The 17,226-nt window shown below is 54.1% G+C and overlaps 8 protein-coding genes across 8 annotated transcripts; 2 read left to right on the top strand and 6 right to left on the bottom strand.

Moving 5' to 3' along the window:
- Positions 1-738: 738 nt before the first annotated feature.
- Positions 739-2,919, bottom strand: J4E93_011043 (uncharacterized protein; the record flags this gene model as incomplete). The annotated part of the gene is made up of 4 exons (XM_049348913.1): positions 739-1,477; positions 1,527-2,289; positions 2,336-2,824; positions 2,874-2,919. The coding sequence occupies 4 exons, from the start codon at positions 2,917-2,919 to the stop codon at positions 739-741; spliced, it is 2,037 nt and encodes a 678-aa protein (XP_049193936.1).
- Positions 2,920-3,998: 1,079 nt separating this feature from the next.
- On the bottom strand, positions 3,999-4,834 carry J4E93_011042 (uncharacterized protein; the record flags this gene model as incomplete). Its single annotated transcript, XM_049348912.1, has 2 exons — positions 3,999-4,404; positions 4,494-4,834. The coding sequence occupies 2 exons, from the start codon at positions 4,832-4,834 to the stop codon at positions 3,999-4,001; spliced, it is 747 nt and encodes a 248-aa protein (XP_049193935.1).
- Positions 4,835-5,462: 628 nt separating this feature from the next.
- J4E93_011041 (uncharacterized protein) lies at positions 5,463-6,680 on the bottom strand (the record flags this gene model as incomplete). The annotated part of the gene is made up of 5 exons (XM_049348911.1): positions 5,463-5,748; positions 5,796-6,258; positions 6,311-6,398; positions 6,451-6,561; positions 6,636-6,680. The coding sequence occupies 5 exons, from the start codon at positions 6,678-6,680 to the stop codon at positions 5,463-5,465; spliced, it is 993 nt and encodes a 330-aa protein (XP_049193934.1).
- A 1,044-nt stretch (positions 6,681-7,724) lies between these two features.
- On the bottom strand, positions 7,725-8,864 carry J4E93_011040 (uncharacterized protein; the record flags this gene model as incomplete). The annotated part of the gene is made up of 4 exons (XM_049348910.1): positions 7,725-8,462; positions 8,514-8,570; positions 8,631-8,644; positions 8,735-8,864. The coding sequence occupies 4 exons, from the start codon at positions 8,862-8,864 to the stop codon at positions 7,725-7,727; spliced, it is 939 nt and encodes a 312-aa protein (XP_049193933.1).
- A 1,431-nt stretch (positions 8,865-10,295) lies between these two features.
- J4E93_011039 (uncharacterized protein) lies at positions 10,296-11,203 on the top strand (the record flags this gene model as incomplete). The annotated part of the gene is made up of 2 exons (XM_049348909.1): positions 10,296-10,616; positions 10,817-11,203. The coding sequence occupies 2 exons, from the start codon at positions 10,296-10,298 to the stop codon at positions 11,201-11,203; spliced, it is 708 nt and encodes a 235-aa protein (XP_049193932.1).
- A 193-nt stretch (positions 11,204-11,396) lies between these two features.
- On the bottom strand, positions 11,397-12,660 carry J4E93_011038 (uncharacterized protein; the record flags this gene model as incomplete). The annotated part of the gene is made up of 6 exons (XM_049348908.1): positions 11,397-11,718; positions 11,789-11,991; positions 12,040-12,104; positions 12,156-12,235; positions 12,294-12,375; positions 12,462-12,660. The coding sequence occupies 6 exons, from the start codon at positions 12,658-12,660 to the stop codon at positions 11,397-11,399; spliced, it is 951 nt and encodes a 316-aa protein (XP_049193931.1).
- Positions 12,661-12,921: 261 nt separating this feature from the next.
- J4E93_011037 (uncharacterized protein) lies at positions 12,922-14,135 on the top strand (the record flags this gene model as incomplete). The annotated part of the gene is made up of 4 exons (XM_049348907.1): positions 12,922-12,975; positions 13,036-13,235; positions 13,294-13,458; positions 13,517-14,135. 4 exons carry the CDS (start codon positions 12,922-12,924, stop codon positions 14,133-14,135), a joined length of 1,038 nt encoding a protein of 345 aa, XP_049193930.1.
- A 258-nt stretch (positions 14,136-14,393) lies between these two features.
- Positions 14,394-16,919, bottom strand: J4E93_011036 (uncharacterized protein; the record flags this gene model as incomplete). The annotated part of the gene is made up of 1 exon (XM_049348906.1): positions 14,394-16,919. The coding sequence occupies one exon, from the start codon at positions 16,917-16,919 to the stop codon at positions 14,394-14,396; it is 2,526 nt and encodes an 841-aa protein (XP_049193929.1).
- Positions 16,920-17,226: the final 307 nt, after the last annotated feature.

The raw sequence follows: 17,226 nt of genomic DNA, 5'->3' as shown, positions 1-17,226 counted from the left end.
GGCTCCCGCAACGGCGCCGCCCCCTCCCTACGCACCCTGCACGAATACGGACACACACCCTGTAACCCACATAAGGACAAGTCATATTGAACCACCCCAAAAAGACGTACGAACATCATCGTAGCGATCAGTACTCACGCCAGATCCAGCGCTCTGTGCTCTGCTAAGCAAGCCTTATCGATCAAATCCACCGCTTCGTCTTCGCTTCGGAATATCGTAGCTGGCACCAGGAAAATTCTCGATGGCTATCCGGACTGTGCATACACATGCTCGACACGCCGGTCATGGGAATGGTGGGAGCGAAGCTGTAGGCCAAGGGTTACCTTTATGAGTCTTGAGGTTATGGGTTGATCTATTGGGAGTGATGTCAGATGCTGGTCTTTGGTGTTGCTGTTTAGTACTTGGCTTGTAGGTCTGGGGGAGTATATTCGTGTCATGGATAAGATGAAGGTGTAAGAGATGATCGTGGTGACGACTTTGAGATATTGCGGGGTGGTCATGATGGTTCGTGCAGAGATCTTGTCTGGATAACTAGCGGAGCAGCGAGCGGTAGGAATGAAGGTAATTGCTGAGGCTCACTTTTTAGCCTCCAAGTTAGTCGGCATAGTGACCGCGAACATCACATCCAAACACGCCATGCGTTAAACTCAAATGCTTTGACACAACACAACCCGCAGTCTCTTCCGCTGTACTCTATGTCTAACAACATTACAATCTACCCCTTCCCCTCCTGTCACATCATTTCTTCCCCCTAAAATCCGCACCCATCTTCCGAAACAGCGTCCCAAAACTGCCCCTCGTCTCCCAAATCGGCAACAAACAACTAATTGCGCTACTAGCAAACACCCAAATAAAGCTTACAACCACCCATGCCGTAAAGAAGCCTTTGGAAAAGATGTAGTGCGAGAAGAACATGGGCATCGGAAGAAGGAAGTCGAGGATAAAGGTCAAGAGGAAGGCGGAGATGCAGGCGAGTTTGAAAGCGCGGCGGAGTGTTGATGGGTCGTCGGGCTCTTCTTGTGTGGGGGCGAGATGAGGTGGGAGTTCTGCTGCCGTTGCGATTGCTTCGGGTTGCGTTGGAGCGTCTGTTGCAATCTTCTTCTCGCCAGAATCGGAGAGTTCGGGGGTTGAACTTTCTCTGGGGGTGTTGTCGTCGTTTACGCCATCCAGCTCGACGGCGTTGATGGCGCGCGTGATTTCCCAGTCAAAGTTGTCGGGCTTGATCAGTGTGATTGTTGTTGTTACGATGAGGCCGGTCATAATGGCTGCTAGATTACCGGCGAGTGTGGGATAAGACATGCCGGTCGTTTCTACCGTGATCTCGCCATAATAGCTCTTGGCTGTACCTAGCCATGCGGTAAGACCTGCGGCAAGGCCAGATAGACAACCTGATATAGCAGCAACTTTGGTTTGCTTTCGCCATAGTATGGAGAAGGCTGTTGGGAAGACAGCGCCGCCGATGAGCAGACCCATAACGCTATAAATAATCAGTAAGTAGCAATGCCATGATGTTGAGTTGGACTCACAGGAACAACCATCCCAAGTCGATCGAAGCCGCGTTCCAAATACACGCAAACACAGACATTGTCAACCCAAAGACGCAAATCATGATGTGCGAAACAAACACCAGCTGCTTTGGTGTTGCCTTGGGCGATATGTATGCCTTGTAAACGTCGAACGTAAGGAGCGAGGAGACAGCGATGAGTTCCGCAGATGCGCAGGACGTGACTGCCATGAAGAGAACCACCAGTAGCGCAACGGCACCTCCTTGGCCCATCAATGTCTCCGCAGCAAAGGCGGCAGCCAGACCAGACGAGATCTGTCCAGAAGTAGGCACCTCAGGGTACGTCGGAAATCGAGGGTTATCGGTGAGTGCCACAGCCGCCAGACCAAGCGTCGTCGAGAATCCGAAAGGAATAGCGAACCAAGCGATCCCTCCTAGGAGATATGCGCGTACGGCAGTCGAAGGCTTCGAAGCGATCGCGCGCTGCCAGTAGGCCTGGTCGAGAAAGACAGTTCCGGATCCAGAGCACAACTGAATGACACCAAAGATCAAACCAAAGTTTGACTTCAGCGTCACATATGACCCGTCCTCGTTACCTGCAACAGGTCGCTGAGCCCCAGCTTTCTTGAGCAACTCGTACATCTCGCCGGGTGAGCCGATCAGCGGACTGACGGCATACGCGTTGAACATGAAGTAAAGGATAATGATCATCAGGATCAAAGTGTGGCTGTAATCGCAGATGAAAGTCGCTCGCAGACCACCGAGGATTACATAGGCACACACACCTACTTTTGTCAGTATCCCGCGACTCATCTCTCGTGTCTTACTTACCAACTGGAATCAAGAAGACAGCAGCATACACCGGCATACCCGTCAAGCTCGTGACAACCGCACTTCCACCCAGCAAAAGCTGGCTGCCAACCAAAATATTCGTCACCATCGCAAACACCATAAACACCAAATGCGCAAACGTGCCATATCGCGCTTTGATAATCTCAAGGTACGTGTGACACCTCGGTGCGTTCTGCTTGACTTTGCATGCCAGGATCGAGAACATGAGGATCTGCACCGTAGCACCGGCGGCATACCAGAACGGCCCAGCGACGCCATACTGATAAGCGACTGTGGAGGATTGGAGGAGCGTTGCTGCCCACGTCCATGCTGAGACGATGCCGGAGGCGATTAGACCGGGTTTGACGGAGCGGGAAGCTGTGTTGAACTCCTCGGATGACTGGGTCGAGTAGCGTGTGTATCGGTTTTGGAGGTATGAGATTCCCATCATAAGGAAGGCGAAGAAGAAACCGATGCCGACAACGACGCCTAGATCATTTAGCTACGAGAATTGATCAGGGGTGGAGGATAAACATACCATAACCGGCTCCCACTGGGAGAGGTACTTTCGCTGTCTCTGACATGGTGAGATCTAACAGACTCGTCAAAAGTTGAAAGTTCTCAGACGCATCCTTTGCGAGAAGGTCGGTCGGTTATATTAACACATGTTGTGAAGACTCCGACTACGGCTCCGACTCCAATTACCGAGCAGGGTAAGTCGAGATACTACTGTGATGCTCAAGGAGTAGTTCGCCGCCGGGGGCCAACGGCGTTTCCGCGGCGATTGCACGACGCGATACTGAGAGTCCATTGGTGTGATAGGGGAAAGTCGTTACACGGGATGGTAAGTGCAGCGACGATCTGATGGTATGACATGGGCGTCGCGTGCGATAAGCTAGGGTTGATGAATCTCCACATGTACTGACGGATGATCGATGGGGTTGGACGCGTTCATTCCGTTCTTAGGCGACACTTGGTGTTGTAGCGCAAACTCATCTCGAATCGTTTACAAGTTCAGATAAGAGACGTACTAGCAGTAGGCCAGCCGCTGACAGAGGCTTGTTGCTAAGGCCGTGATGTCATGTTCAAGGAAAGAACGCAGCTGCCGAAAACGGTTTGCTGAACGTTGATAAACCCCCTGCTCGGTTAGCAATCTACCCCGCGAACGACGAATGAACCAGGGTGAAGACTTGGAGAGACTTGCCGGCTCCAATTGGAGTCGCGATAAGCGAATTTGGAGATTGCAATATATCGTGGTTGCTAAGGTGGATTGGACTTGTTGATATAGAAAGGTAATCGTGCCTGCACCCAAGCACTCGAAGCTTTGCGAACCGAGTGCGAGCATATCATCTTACTATCGTGCTGTCTCATCAAGCTCTCATACTCCGGATCGTTGGAAAGAGATAGCCAGTAATGGAATGAACTAGTTGTCTGGGTATTGCAAGTAGCGATGCTTTATCGTCCCGCCGCCATTCGTACTAGTATTAATCAGACCATTGTCCTTGGCGCAGTGTGGGTATAGGTTTGCTGCCACAGTCTGCGTCTTCACTCTCCGAGTAAAGACCTTTGAATTATCTGTATATGTGCAACGGCGGCTGCTTGATTCTTTCTAGAGACGCCGCGCAATGCTGCTGAAAATCGGATTATGTACCACCCTCCTCTCTCAGGTCTTCGCACCAGCAGTTCTGATCTGGAACGTAGCTCCAGGCAGTGCAGCACTTTCCGCTGTAACTGTTGCTTGTATGCCCAAACTTGCAAGACATCCTCTTATCAGACCGGCTGGAAAGTATAGAAAGGGCTGGACCCTTGCCTGGCTATTTGCGTCCCGTCCGAGCGCTACATCGCCTGTTTGTGCTACCAGCGCGGCTTGCATAGCGGCGTCGTATTTCTTTGTATCGAATGACATGCGGCCGAGAGGTTTGAATGTATTGTCTGTAAGGACGTAGATGCCGCGGTGGTTGGTCTTGAGGTTGTCGATCTGCTTTCGGAAGAGGAGTGTCCATAGGTCTTTGCATAGGAACTTTATGCAATCGAGAGGTGTGGTGGGTCGGGGCGCGTCTCGGGAGAATCTGTGTCAAATGTTAGCCATGGTCTTGGGGGCTCAATCATGCGTCGAGAGTAGAAGTACCGTTCGACAACACCCAGCCCAACCCTATACCCGAGATTCTCTAATCGATGGAACACAGCCTCTCGTGCTTCTTCCTCGTCGACTGTCGCAGTGCCTCCTCCGCCTACTGGCCCGCCTTCTGTCCCTCTTGCTGTGCCCGCCGCTGTGCTTGACGCGTCGTTGCTTGTACCCGATAGTCGCTTTGGCTTTGTGGCTGATGACCCATGTATCCACTCCTCTTCCCGGGCGGCGAGATCGGCTGTTATGCGATATGCCATGGGTACAAGCTCTATAAGCAGGAGATCAAGACATGATGTGTTGACTAAGGAGAACGTGGGGTCGACGTAGGATGTGGTGGGCTCGTTCGGTGCAGAGGGGTTGGCTTGCGCCATATTGGGCGGAGGTTTAGGGTATCTGCGTCCTCAGTCGTGCTACAGGCAATGGTAGTGGTTGCGAGTTTGTGCGCGACGAAGATGCGCGCTCCGATGTGGTGTGAGGGTGTGCCGGCGGGTGTTTGCGTTTTCAATAGCTTGAATGATTCCGTCGTCTGCTACTCAATACAAGGTCGGGGATTTGCAGTGGTAGGTGTCGGTGCGGTGTCGAGTTTATTGCGGTGTATTGGTGGTGGTGTTGATGTTCGAGTACAGATGTGGGCTGCTGGAGCCGCGGCCGATCATTCTTCTGCAAGGGTCCACGATGTCATAGCTCTCTCAGGCCATTTCTACGTCCATTTGGCAACTGAACTGGTGTTATGTCGGGAATACATAGACACGACACATATTTCGATGCAACTCAATAGATACGAAAGTGATGATGGCAACAACGCACGTCACTTGGAATGGGTCATGGTATTGTGTCGTGCGAACATTGATATTTTAGCTCAGATCGGCATAGATTCATGCATATCCCAAGGCACGTTCTCGTAGTGTCATCTCTCATGCTCAACATGACGCCTCATAGTCTATCTACAGACAGGCGCATGTGAGTTTGTGTAGGAGCTGTACCGACATCCGGGTACACTCACTTAGCCGGAGGGTTGGCGACGAACTCGACGCCCTTGCTGATGTTGCCCTTCAGGCCGTCGTAGCAGGCCTGGAGAAGCTTCTTCTCTTGGTCGTTGGCGCTGCTGACAACGTCGATGGCCTTCTCGGCACCGTTGGGGCCGAGCTCGATGGGCACGGAGAAGAACTCAAGTCCAGTGGCCTTGGAGATGGCATCTCCGCCCTCAACACCAGGGAGGTAGACGTAGCTGGGCTCTACGATGCCCTTCTCGCCCTTGGAGGCCTTGATGACCTTCTCGGCGAAGCTGTTCGCAGTTAGCTAATGCACTTTGGTAGCAAGTATGCAACATACCGGTATCCGGCGTAGGCCATGGACAGAGTAGCGGATCCAGCGCCCTCCTTTGCCTGAACAACCTCGTCACCACCGAATTGGACGCGCTTGACAAGAGCCTCCATCTTTTCAGCCGGGATGTTTACGCTCGGCTTTGACTGGCTGAATAGAGGTACGATGGTCTCGCCGGAGTGACCGCCAATGACGGGAATGTTCAGGTTGCCGGGGTTCTTCTCGCCGGTGATCTCAGCGACAAAGGTCTCAGCGCGGACGACATCAAGGGTGGTGACACCGAAGAGCCTCTTGGGGTCGAAGACGCCTGCCTTCTTGAGGACCTCGGCGGCGATGGGAACGGTCGAGTTGACGGGGTTGGAGATGACGAGGACGAATGCCTTGGGGCAGTACTTGGCAACACCCTCGATGAGGCCCTGAACGATACCGGCGTTGATCTTGAAGAGATCGTCACGGGTCATACCCGGCTTGCCTGAGTATTCGTTAGGTTTTGGTGCCACAACAACAGTGTGAGTTCGACTTACGGGGAATACCAGCAGGGATGACAACGACATCAGCGCCGGTGAGGGCCTTTTGCATACCGTCCTCCTTTGGCAGGAAACCTGTGACAGCCTGTCCACCTTCAGTATCTCCATGCATATGCGGGGCTAGGGTTAGCTCATACTGCTGGGGTCGAGATGTGCGAGAGATCGGCAGCGACACCTGGTGTGTTGACGACATCGTAGAGGGCGAGCTCAGTGACGTGTTGGCAGGACTTGAGGAGCAGAGAGAGGGGCTGTCGAGGTTATTTCAGTCAGTTTCGGATGCAATGTAGAGGGACAAGTCCCTGAGGTACTCTCGAGCTCGTACCTGTCCAATGCCTCCTGCGGCTCCGGCTACTACGGCTTTGACCATTGTGATGTGAGTTTGTTAAAGGGAGACGCGTTGAAAAGTGGTAGTTGAGAAGAGAGATTGAGAGAGGAGTTGAAGAGTCGGTGAGAGAAAAGAAGACAGAAGGAGGTGGCTTGAAGTAAAGTAGGGTAGGAGCTGCACCACGCGCCCGTTCTGTTGGATCCAGGAAGGTGGGGTGGAGCACGGACCTGGCGGGGTACCGGCGGGAGTATGTCTGGGAAACGCTTCAAGCTAATGGCCGTCTAATGCCCCCAGCACAGTCTGGCTAGCTTTGTGACAGTGTTAGTTTCGTGAGTGCTTGTTGAGGGCTTGGTAGTGGAATCCAGGCTGCTCCATATACGAACTCAACGGTTGGTCTTGAGATTTAAAAATGCATTCTCATGCTACCTAGGTATCGCTGTGTTAGCCAAGCATGTGCAGCGAGCCTCGGTGCCATGAGCAGTCGGAGCAGGTCGGATGCCCACTAGTTGTGACGCAGGTACGGATCCATAGACTGGAGAAGATGGTTTTTAGCCCGCGTACGGTAACTAGTACTTCGGCCGCTGACGAAGTGTCTAGGGCACTCTTGTCAGTGATGGGGGATAATTGGCAAGGCTGTCTGATCATCGAAAGCAGTCCACCCAATAGGCTTCCGAGACCCCTGGGTTGTCTCGGTACCACCTCTTTCTGTGAAGATCTCCAGGATTTGATGCGATGTGGACCTTGGACCCTGACTGATCTTCGTCATGTTCAGCCAGTTTAGTCGCCGGAGCGGATCGGGATGCTGCCATCGTCGTTTCCATCTCCGCGCTCAAGCACACCTCACTGCACTGTTGATGTGAAAACATGGTGGTGGTGCAAGCTGTTACTCTATCAATGGATATCTGCTCATAAGGCTGCCACGAGCTACCCGATCCGCATCCGCGGCCGTACCCAATCATTCCCCAAACTCCCTCAACGCCACATAAAGAAACCGACAGGTCTGGAGACTACATCAACATGCTAACATGCAAAGTGGGTGAGCTCACGTCGACGAAGGCTCCAGGACATAGGACGACGTGGTCGTTTCTAACCCTCAGCGTCGACCCTCTCGCCTTCAGCGTCGTCGGGGTCAGCCTCATACCGGCCATAGCTCTGGGGATCGGCATTCGGGTCAGGCCCACGCTGACCACCAACTGCGTACATTTGCGGTTGCTGGCCGCCCACCTGGTATTGAGTGTAGACGCTGGGGTCGAACATGGGCTGCTGCGCATAGGCGCGGGGATCGCCTTGCATCGGACCCGGGTACATAGGCGGTTGCTGGTACTCCTGCTGCTGTCCCAGATGCTCCTGCAGGCCATAGTCGGGAGGTGGCATGGAATGTTGAGCATGTACTGGCTGAGGCATAGCCCCGGGAGGGACCACAGCTGCTGATGACTGTACAGCTGCGTTCTGGCCGGCACTCCTCTTGTGGGGATGAGCCTCTTCGCGGGGCACGATGTCGATGAGGAAGTCGAACATGTCCGACTTTGACAAAGCCGAGGCGATGTCGGAGCGCTGGAGGGTGCGACGCTTGTTCTCCTCGGCGTGGATCCAGGCGCGCATTGTGAGCTCGGTGATGAAGATGTCGCAACCCTTGGCGAAAAGGATGGGGGCTTCGGCTGAGATCATCTTGACCTCAGGGTCGGCCTTCATGACCTTCTTGATGCGGGCAAGCGGGAGCTGGTGAAGCTTGTAGTCATGTTCATCGGTCTCGAGCTTCGTGACCTGTTGCTGCCAGTATGTGTTGAGGATGTCGCGGTAGTTGCCGGTGAGTCCTTGGTTGACCTGTAGGCGTTAGTTTGTGCGATCGTGGCTATGACAGATGCGAGCGCGTACGTTCTGCCACGAACCGGTGAACAGCTGTGGATCGGGCGCGTGGTTCTGTGCGGCAATCTGGACCAAATATCAGCGGCTGGAAGTTGGCATAGGCGCGGATGCGCGAATATAACGTACTGCTGCGGATGCGCCTGCGGTATGGTGTTAGCACAGGATGTCATGGTGAATGCGACAGCCAGCGCCGCGTCGCGTGGGCATGCAGCTGGGGCGGGAAGACGTACCATAGTGGCCACCGTTGGTGGGATCATAGAGGGGGTTGCCCTGCTGGCCATCGTATTTGCGCGGCGCAGCTTGCTGGGGCTGCTGGCGCATCTTCTGCTGGCCGTGGCCCTGGAGGTTGACTTGGTCCATGGCTTGGGCGTGGTTGCGCAAGTGTTACGCGGTGGACAGGGTCTGCGTCAGTCCGCGGCGTGTCTGGATGGCAATACTTGTTCCTCGGTCGCGGGACGGTGCAGAAAGGGACGCGCGACGTCCAATGGCTGCTCGGAGTGTCGCGGTGGGCGTGTTGTGTGAGGAGGGCGAGGTCGTGATTCCGTCGAAGATGCGGTCTGAGTGGTCGGGAGAGGTGGGCGGGGAAGGCGCAGGTACCTGTCTTTAGGCTCCCGCGGCGTTGCTGTGTGCGGCCTGCCATGGTAGATGAGCATTACTCTATTTCTCAATGGCACCAACGCCCGTGAGGTTGTATCAAATGCGCAACTGACCTATGCTCTGGTTCGACGAATCAAATTCCAGTACGAGAATATATTCGCGGAGTTTGATGCTTGGTTGGTGGGTTTCTAACGAGTCAACGAACCACAGCTAAGCAAGGGCCCCAACGTTACTCACGACGCGGACAATTATGTAGAACTGTGGGCGAAGACGGGCTGCAGTATAGGGCGGGTGCAGGATTTGCTCAATGTTCTGACGTAGTATTTCTCATACTAGAGTCTCTTCAGAGGAAGATGCTGCGATCGTCGCCTCAGCCATGCTTATATGCGCGATATGCACGTCGCACCACATCTCTCTACAAGGCCCGACAAGGTGACAGCACAGTAGCGACGCAATGTTCCTGCCGCCTCTATCACAATTCAATCTCCATCCGGCCCAAGACTCGAACCGATCGTGGCTCATGGCAGCACACTTCACATCGAGGCACCACGCTAGAGAGACGAACTTGATCCCGCCCCAGCTGGAGTAGCATGCGGGATGTGAGCGCTATTGGTCAGGATGACGCTTTCTCATTGGCCCCGTAGACACCAGGGCTATGCCAGTGATGAGTTGTTCACCGTCCGATTCTCTCGAGCGCGCCAGAATATGCGAGCACGCGTCATAAGACAATATGACAAACGCGACGGCCCAGGAATGAAGCTGACTCTTGGAGCTTCATCAGCGGGCTTGACGTGGCGGATCCCAACCATCGGGACCGTTTATGAGTGCATGAGAGACACGAAGGGAACCTTGGAGCAGGGCAATCCTAGCGTAGCAGCAGAGGTGGATCACTCTCAATCCAGCTGCCTTGGAATGGGCATGGTATGGGAGCCTACTGAGCCTATGACCTCTTTCCAAAATCTTGAAGCCTTTCAAAAGAACTCTTTTCTGACTAATTTGGGAGTCGTTTCTTGATACCGAAACATATGAATGATCAAATGATCATTGTGGTATGGGAGCCTGCGAACGTGTCGGCGCGAGCGCATTGCGACCAGAAAGGCTAGCTCTGCCGCACGGGCCGAACTGGCTAGCGCGCCGGAACTTCTCAAAAAGTTCCTCAAATTTTCCAACACTTTCTTCCCGGACAACGCCAACATGGAGTTGCCAACGCACCAGCCGCTCCTCGCTGAGGACACCGATGAGGAACTCTCGGATGAGCAGATACGGGAGCTGCTTAATGAAGCTGCAGTCCGTATGCGCGCAAAGGCAGCCACAGCGCAGCCCGCGAACAAGTCGGATGCTCCATTCAGGCTACCGAAGCTGCAGCCCGGCCATATTGCCGATACTTACGAAAAGACTGACGGCAACATCACGCGCCTAGATCACTCGAAGCTCGTCGACAAGAAGCAGCAGGCTTTGGCTAACGGCATCAAGAAGATTGAGGATCCGCTCCAAATCAAGAAGCAGAAGCAAGAGGTACGTTCGAGCCACACTATTTACATCCGCATGCCCGTGATGAAAATTATCCCAAACTTTTAGCTGAGCAGACTCGGGCGCCGTCTTGGTTGCCTTCCTGCACCACTGAGGCTCCATTAGTTCATAGTTACACTGAGGCATTACCACACTCAAGTTTTACTTTTGAAGTTGTCAGTCACGATGCTAACAGCTTTCCACAGGAGAAGAAGGCCACCGCTGGCGCACAGTGGTTCAACATGCCCAAGACCGACCTTACCCCAGAGCTGCGCCGAGATCTCCAGCTACTCAAGATGAGGAACGTCCTTGACCCCCACCGCCACTACAAGAAGGACAACAAGAAGGGCGATGTTCCTGCATTCTCCCAAGTCGGCACTATCATCGAAGGCGCTACAGAGTTCTACAGCAGCCGTTTGAAGAACAAGGAGCGCAAGCAGACCATGCTGGAGGAGATTGTCGCCCAGGAACAGGACAGCGGCCGTTTCAAGCGCAAGTACGAGGATATCCAGACATCGAAGCAGAGCGGCAAGAAGGCGCACTACAAGGCGATGAAGGCGAAGCGAAACAAGGGCAAGGTCGTCAAGCCTTGAGACTTGCTTCGTCGCTTCTGGCCACATGCCAGGACGATTCTACATCGGGACTTTGTTTGTTCTGGACCGTGTGGATGGTATATTCTATTCTGGATTCAGGCCTCACCCATGTGAAACTATGCCTGCTTGCGATGCACATCTGAAGGGCCCACTGGCGGTTACCATATTGGCCCGCCGTAACCACAGCCCTTGATCATTGGCCGTGAAGATCGGACAAGATCTGCTTGACCAGGGCTTGCATGTCCTTGGCTGCCTCCCGCCCGGCCTCCAGTACCTCCTCGTGGTTTGCCTTACCTTGGCTTAAATGCTCAGTCAGTTCCGCCCTGTTCATGGTCTGGATCTGCGCATCGTTACCGCGGGCGCCTGCCTCGAGCACAGCCACGTTGGTAACTAGACTGAATGCAAGAATACGCATTCCGGCATGTCTGGCAACGATTATCTCCGGTACAGTTGACATACCCACCACATCAGCTCCTAGCGTGCTGAGCATTCGGCATTCTGCACGAGTCTCGTAACTTGAACACGGTCAGCACATGTTTGATGCCATAGCGAAGTAGAGGGAGGAGAAGGACTTGAATGACATACGTTGGTCCTGCCACAAACGCGTACACACCCTCGTGTAGCCGTCGCTCCTGTTTATCCAGCCCTAGTTTTGCCCAGGCCTTGTGTGTCCGCACCCTCAAGTCGAGGTCGTACGCATCTGACAGAGGTGGGAACCGCGTGCCAAACTCCTCGATATTGGGTCCACGCAGAGGATGGATGCCCACCAGTCCAGCCATATTGAGATGCTAAGCAGAGTTAGATTAAGCTCGGCGTCTCTAAAAGGGTTGACATACGTCGTTCAAGCATACGATGTCTCCTACGCGGTAAGTCTGGTTGAGACCACCGGCTGCGTTTGTGACTTCATCCACGGTTAGCCAGTTGACTCTGATCATCTGCTCTCTTGACATACCGATCATAGTCTCGACACCAAGCAATTTGCACACTCGAGTAGCGAATGTGACAAGGTCCATCGAGTGTCCTTCATAGAAACTGCATCCATTAATACCATCATCTTTGCAACAGAGCCTCTGATTTCTCCGTGACTCACTGTGCCCGTCCAACGAGAAGCGCTACTGGCGTCTTCTGAGGCCCAATCTGACCGAACACAAACTTTCCAGCATGTCCCACAACTAGACGAAGGTGTCAATACCCCGCATCCTGTGCAATTCGAAAGATCGCATCTGCAGCGAAATGATGCTTCCGTGTCTGCACTTACCAGTACTCTTGGGAAAGTTTGGAATGGTGCCATAAGCCAGCTCAACTTTTGGTTCCGCCTCGATCGTGTCGGCCAGTCCACCCAGCCCAGAACCGCACACAATGGCTACCTTGGGATACTGCAGAGCCTCTGGCAGCTGTTGGCGCACGTACATGGCCGTTTGCATAGCGCGGGCATAGGCGTTCGGTGCCGCAGCCATATCTGAAACTGTTTCCATTTTGATTGTTAGGTGCTTCTCCAGGAACAGTTGAAAAACGAGGAATCGCAGAGGTTCGATCTTGTATCAAGAGGAACAAGTTATCTTGTACATGTGACAATTTGAGACGGTACGACTAGGGTGCAGAGGGAAGGCGCGGCCAATTCCGATGCCGCCAAGACTCTAGCTGCAATCGCGACTAGCGCCATCGGCTCTCTGGAAGAAGTTCGATGTTGGACGTGGGCGAGTGCGACGATATCAAGCATGGCAGCGCCACGATGTATGCGCTCCTTCTTAGGGCCGGCGAAGAGGACAAAGGTAATTCTACTCCAATTGAACTGCTTATGGGAGTCCATCAATTGCTAATGCGCGGTCCAGATTACCCACGCCCCCCGACCACACACACAGACTTTCTCGCGGGCCAAGAGCTCAAGATCAGAGGAGAGCAATGAGAGGGACTCGAGAGAAGACAGAGATGCCAAGCTTATGGGTCGGTTGAAGCTGGAGCTGGAGAACAGTACCATGCCACTCGACCAGCGGTTGGAGGATCTTGGTATCAGTCGGGAGGAATACAAGACGTACGATATGCCGAATATACAGGAACAAAAGAAGAAGAAGTTGCTGACAACTCATTAGTCTATACGCAAGTCAACAAAAAGTCAACCAGCGTCAGGAAGAATGGGAGCCCAAGACACGCGAAGAGGCAGCGCAGAGGTGGAAAGAGTTACAAAACACGCCTGACCACTTGGGTCTACTCAAGGTATACAAACGCGCTGGTCTAGAGCCTATCAAACTGGCAAAGTAAGCCTCCCCTTCGGACTTTCAATCCCAACCCGCAGTCCTCTAACAACAACACCAGGGAACACAACATCACCCTCCCCACCGACCAACCCCCGCTCGACGCCAAAACCGCCGAAGCCCTCGAAGCCCTCCGCACCCCCATCAATGTCCGAGCCGTACACATGCGCCCCCTGCGCCGCACACCCGAACACGGCGTGCCCACCTGCGACCTCCAACTACGCACCTACAACATCCGCAACCTCCTCCTCTTCGCCGACTTCGCCGTACGCGCAGCCTACTACATGGGTCTCTGCGCCCGCGGCCCCATCCCCCTCCCCCGCATAACCGAACGCTGGACCGTGCCGCGCTCCAACTTCATTTTCAAGAAGTCGCAGGAGAACTTCGAGCGCATTACCATGCGGCGGTTGATACAGATCCAAGACGGACACCCGGATGTGGTGAAGGCGTGGTTGGCTTTCCTGCAGAAACATCAATATCATGGTGTGGGTATGAAGGCGAATATTTGGGAGTATGAGAGTTTGGAGGATGCGACGAGGGCTGGGTATGAGATGAAGGAGGGTGATTATAGTAGGAGGAGGGAGGGCAAGGTTATGGATAAGGTGGCGGAGATTCTGCAGAGGGATGGGTTTAAGGAGGCGATGAAGGGGCATGAGGGGAAGGTTGAGATGAGGCCGTAAGAAGCTGGGTGCGGTTTGGATGGTGGGTGGGATTACATGGAAGAGTCATGGATCCTGAAGGCTATGTATAGATATGTGTATAGAAACATATTCCGCGTAACAGGAGGCATTTACGTCATTCCTCTACACCGTACATGCTGATGAAGTTGAAGTTGCGACCCGCAACAGATTCACTGCAGGACGCAATTTCAACTTCATCAGCATGTACGGTGTAGAGAAACTACTATGCACGCTAAACTATACTACCCATCTACCATCTCACCACCCATCCTTCTCTTCGCCAGCATACCTCTCATCCGCAAGCAACAACTCCAACATCGCATCCAACAACGCCTGATTCATACCCCTCCCCTGCAGCGCCCTCACTTTATTCAACACTGGCTCCCCATTGTTGACGCAGTTCCAGTAATCCCACTTCTTATCCAGTTCGATCCACGCTTTATCGATGATATCCCAAAGCTTGGGGTTCGGGTCGATAACATCGAGTTGCGGCCCCGAAGAGGAAGAACCCGAAGAATGAGATGAAGAAGAGAGCAATTCGATGTGGATGGTATGCGAAGTTGGCACCGCATCGAGCGTGATAAGCGTACCGTTGCTTTCCTGAGTGATCTTGTGTGAAAGGGTCTTTGCATGTTTCTTTGTGCTGGGTGAGGTGGTGACGCAGCGTATTTCAGCGCCCTTCTTAAGTGTGTGAGCCAAGAGGCGGATCTTCCAAGACCTGTTCTTGGGAATGGCGGGGTTTTCAGGCGTTGTAGGACCGATCTTGATGACGCCGGTCGATTGCTTGTACGTGATGGGTGTATGTGCGAAGCGTACGGTGTCGTCGGCGGATTCCTCGTGGCCCTCGTCCGAGATGATTGAGAAACCGCCGTCGTCGACGAGGTGGCCGGTGCCGTCGTCTTCGATCAGTGTGAAAGAGCCGTCTGCGCCTACGGCAAGCAAGATCTCAAGACCCTCTGGGTTTGGAGAACCGGATTTGGGACGATAGGCTGCGTCGAGCGGGATTATGGATCCTTCTTTTGCGAAGACGGGGACGCAGTTTAGAGGGCGGTGGACGGTGAGCTCGCCGGCGCGGTTGTATACGATGCCGGTGAAGATGTCGACGTAGCGGCCTTCTGGGAGCCAGAGCTTCTCTGCGCCGAGGTGTGTAGTCCCGTCGCGGGGCTGGGTAATGGGCGCCACGATCATTTCTGAGCCGAAGCGGAATTGATTGGGCACGTTGTACGCTTCGTCGGACTCTGGGTAGTCCCAGTACATGGGCTGAACGAGCGGCTCGTCGTCGGAGGCACTTCTCGCGTTCATGGTGTACAAGTATGGGATGAGACGGTGGCGGAAACGCAATGTATCTTCGACGATCGTGCACGCCTCTTCGTTGAACCGCCAGGGCTCGCGCGTGTTGAAAGGGTTGTTGTCTGAATGAAGACGCAGAATGGGCGACCAGCAGCCAAGTTGTACCCAACGTGTGTAGAGCTCGTCGTTCTTGTAGCCATGCGTGTGACCACCAATGTCGTTACTCCACCATCCATACCCGATGTTCGATGCAGTAGCTGTGAACTCAGGCTGGAAGTGCAGGCTGTCCCAGGTGATGATAGCATCGCCAGAAAAGCCGATCTGGTAGCGCTGTGCTCCGGGGCCACCGAATCGAGAAAGAATCAAGGGACGCTGGGACCCACGGCCATTGTCGAGGAAGTGGAAGTGGTTGAGCACCCAGAGCGGGTCTACCCCAGGGATCTTGGATGTGTTGCCCTGCTGCCAGTCCACCCACCAGAAGTCTACGCCTCGCTCTTCGTGCTCGTGGTGTACGATGTCGAAGTATGCGTCCATAAACTTCTTATCCGTGCAGTCGAAAGGGATCGTCTGTTTAGACTGCGGGTCGATACCAAGGTATTTGGCGACTTCAGGGTACTGCTCTTCGTGAGGCCTGAATCCGTCCGCTGGATGCAGGTTAAGCGTCAGCCTCATGCCACGATCATGCAGCTTCTTCATGAAAGCGTCTGGGTCAGGGAACAGTTTCTTGTTCCATGTGTATCCGGTCCAGCCATTGACACCGCCAGGCAGATCCCATACCAGATGCCAGTCCATATCCACAACCGCCACGTTCATGGGTACATCGTCGCGGTCGAAATGATCGTGCAAATCGAGATATTCCTTCTCGTCGTATGCGTGGTATCGACTCCACCAGTTGCCCATGGCGTATCGTGGAAGGAGGGGCTGGCTTCCTGAGACAGCGTAGTATGCACGCATGGCTTCCCGGTAGTCGCGACCATACATGAAGATGTACTGATCGGTCCTGTCGCCACCCCTGCGTCCAGCAATCCACCCATTGTCTTCGAAGAGCATGGACTTGGTGTCATCCAAAGGAGCCATGCCCTCTCTCGACAGCACACCAGGGCCTAGGTTGGCCCTGCCGTTCACACCGTCTAGTGTACGAGTTGTTCCGCCCAAGTTGGAGACTTGCTGTCCATATGTCCATGTGCCCGTCACGTCGCCCTTGAGGTGGATCTTGAAGCCATCGGCGCTAAACTTCTTCTTGTCGTACACAACGTGGAAGCGCTTCGTTACGATCTCGATGCCGTGGCCGCGGTCCCAGACATAGAAGTCGGGCACAGCTAGCTTGCGGTTGATGGCAAAGGTGCTCGCGCGGTCTTCGAATCGTCCATCCTCGGCCCACTCAAAGCGGAGCAAGCCATCTGTGAGGATGGTAAAGCGGTACTTGTCGCCTGCGACAATAGCGTCCGGGTGCGCGACCGGGCGCGTCTTGAAGTCGTAGCGAGCTTTCGTCATGGCTTGAGTAATGAAACAAGACGAGATCAAGTAATTCCTCTCGTGTAGGCCCTCGAGGGATGTCGTGGCATTGCCCGGCGCGGTCAGACACGGACGGCGTCATTCATCTTAAGCACGTCCGGGGAAAGGAAGCTCGGACGGTGTGCCTGACTAGCATCATGATCGATGCGCGTGACCTCGGTTGAGGGGGAGCGCGACCTGTCAAACTTAAACCGCCATGCGAGGTAAGTCAGGCGACGGCACCAAATCGGCCCTGCTGCCTCTAGACAGCATACCAAGGTCATGGCGAACGACTGGGGAAGAAGAA

The sequence above is a fragment of the Alternaria ventricosa genome (assembly GCF_023758065.1).
Source record: "Alternaria ventricosa strain BMP 2768 chromosome Unknown scaffold_48, whole genome shotgun sequence".
Lineage (NCBI taxonomy): Eukaryota > Fungi > Ascomycota > Dothideomycetes > Pleosporales > Pleosporaceae > Alternaria > Alternaria ventricosa.
Note: the sequence above shows the minus strand (reverse complement) of the source record. Positions and strands in the feature narration are given on the sequence as shown.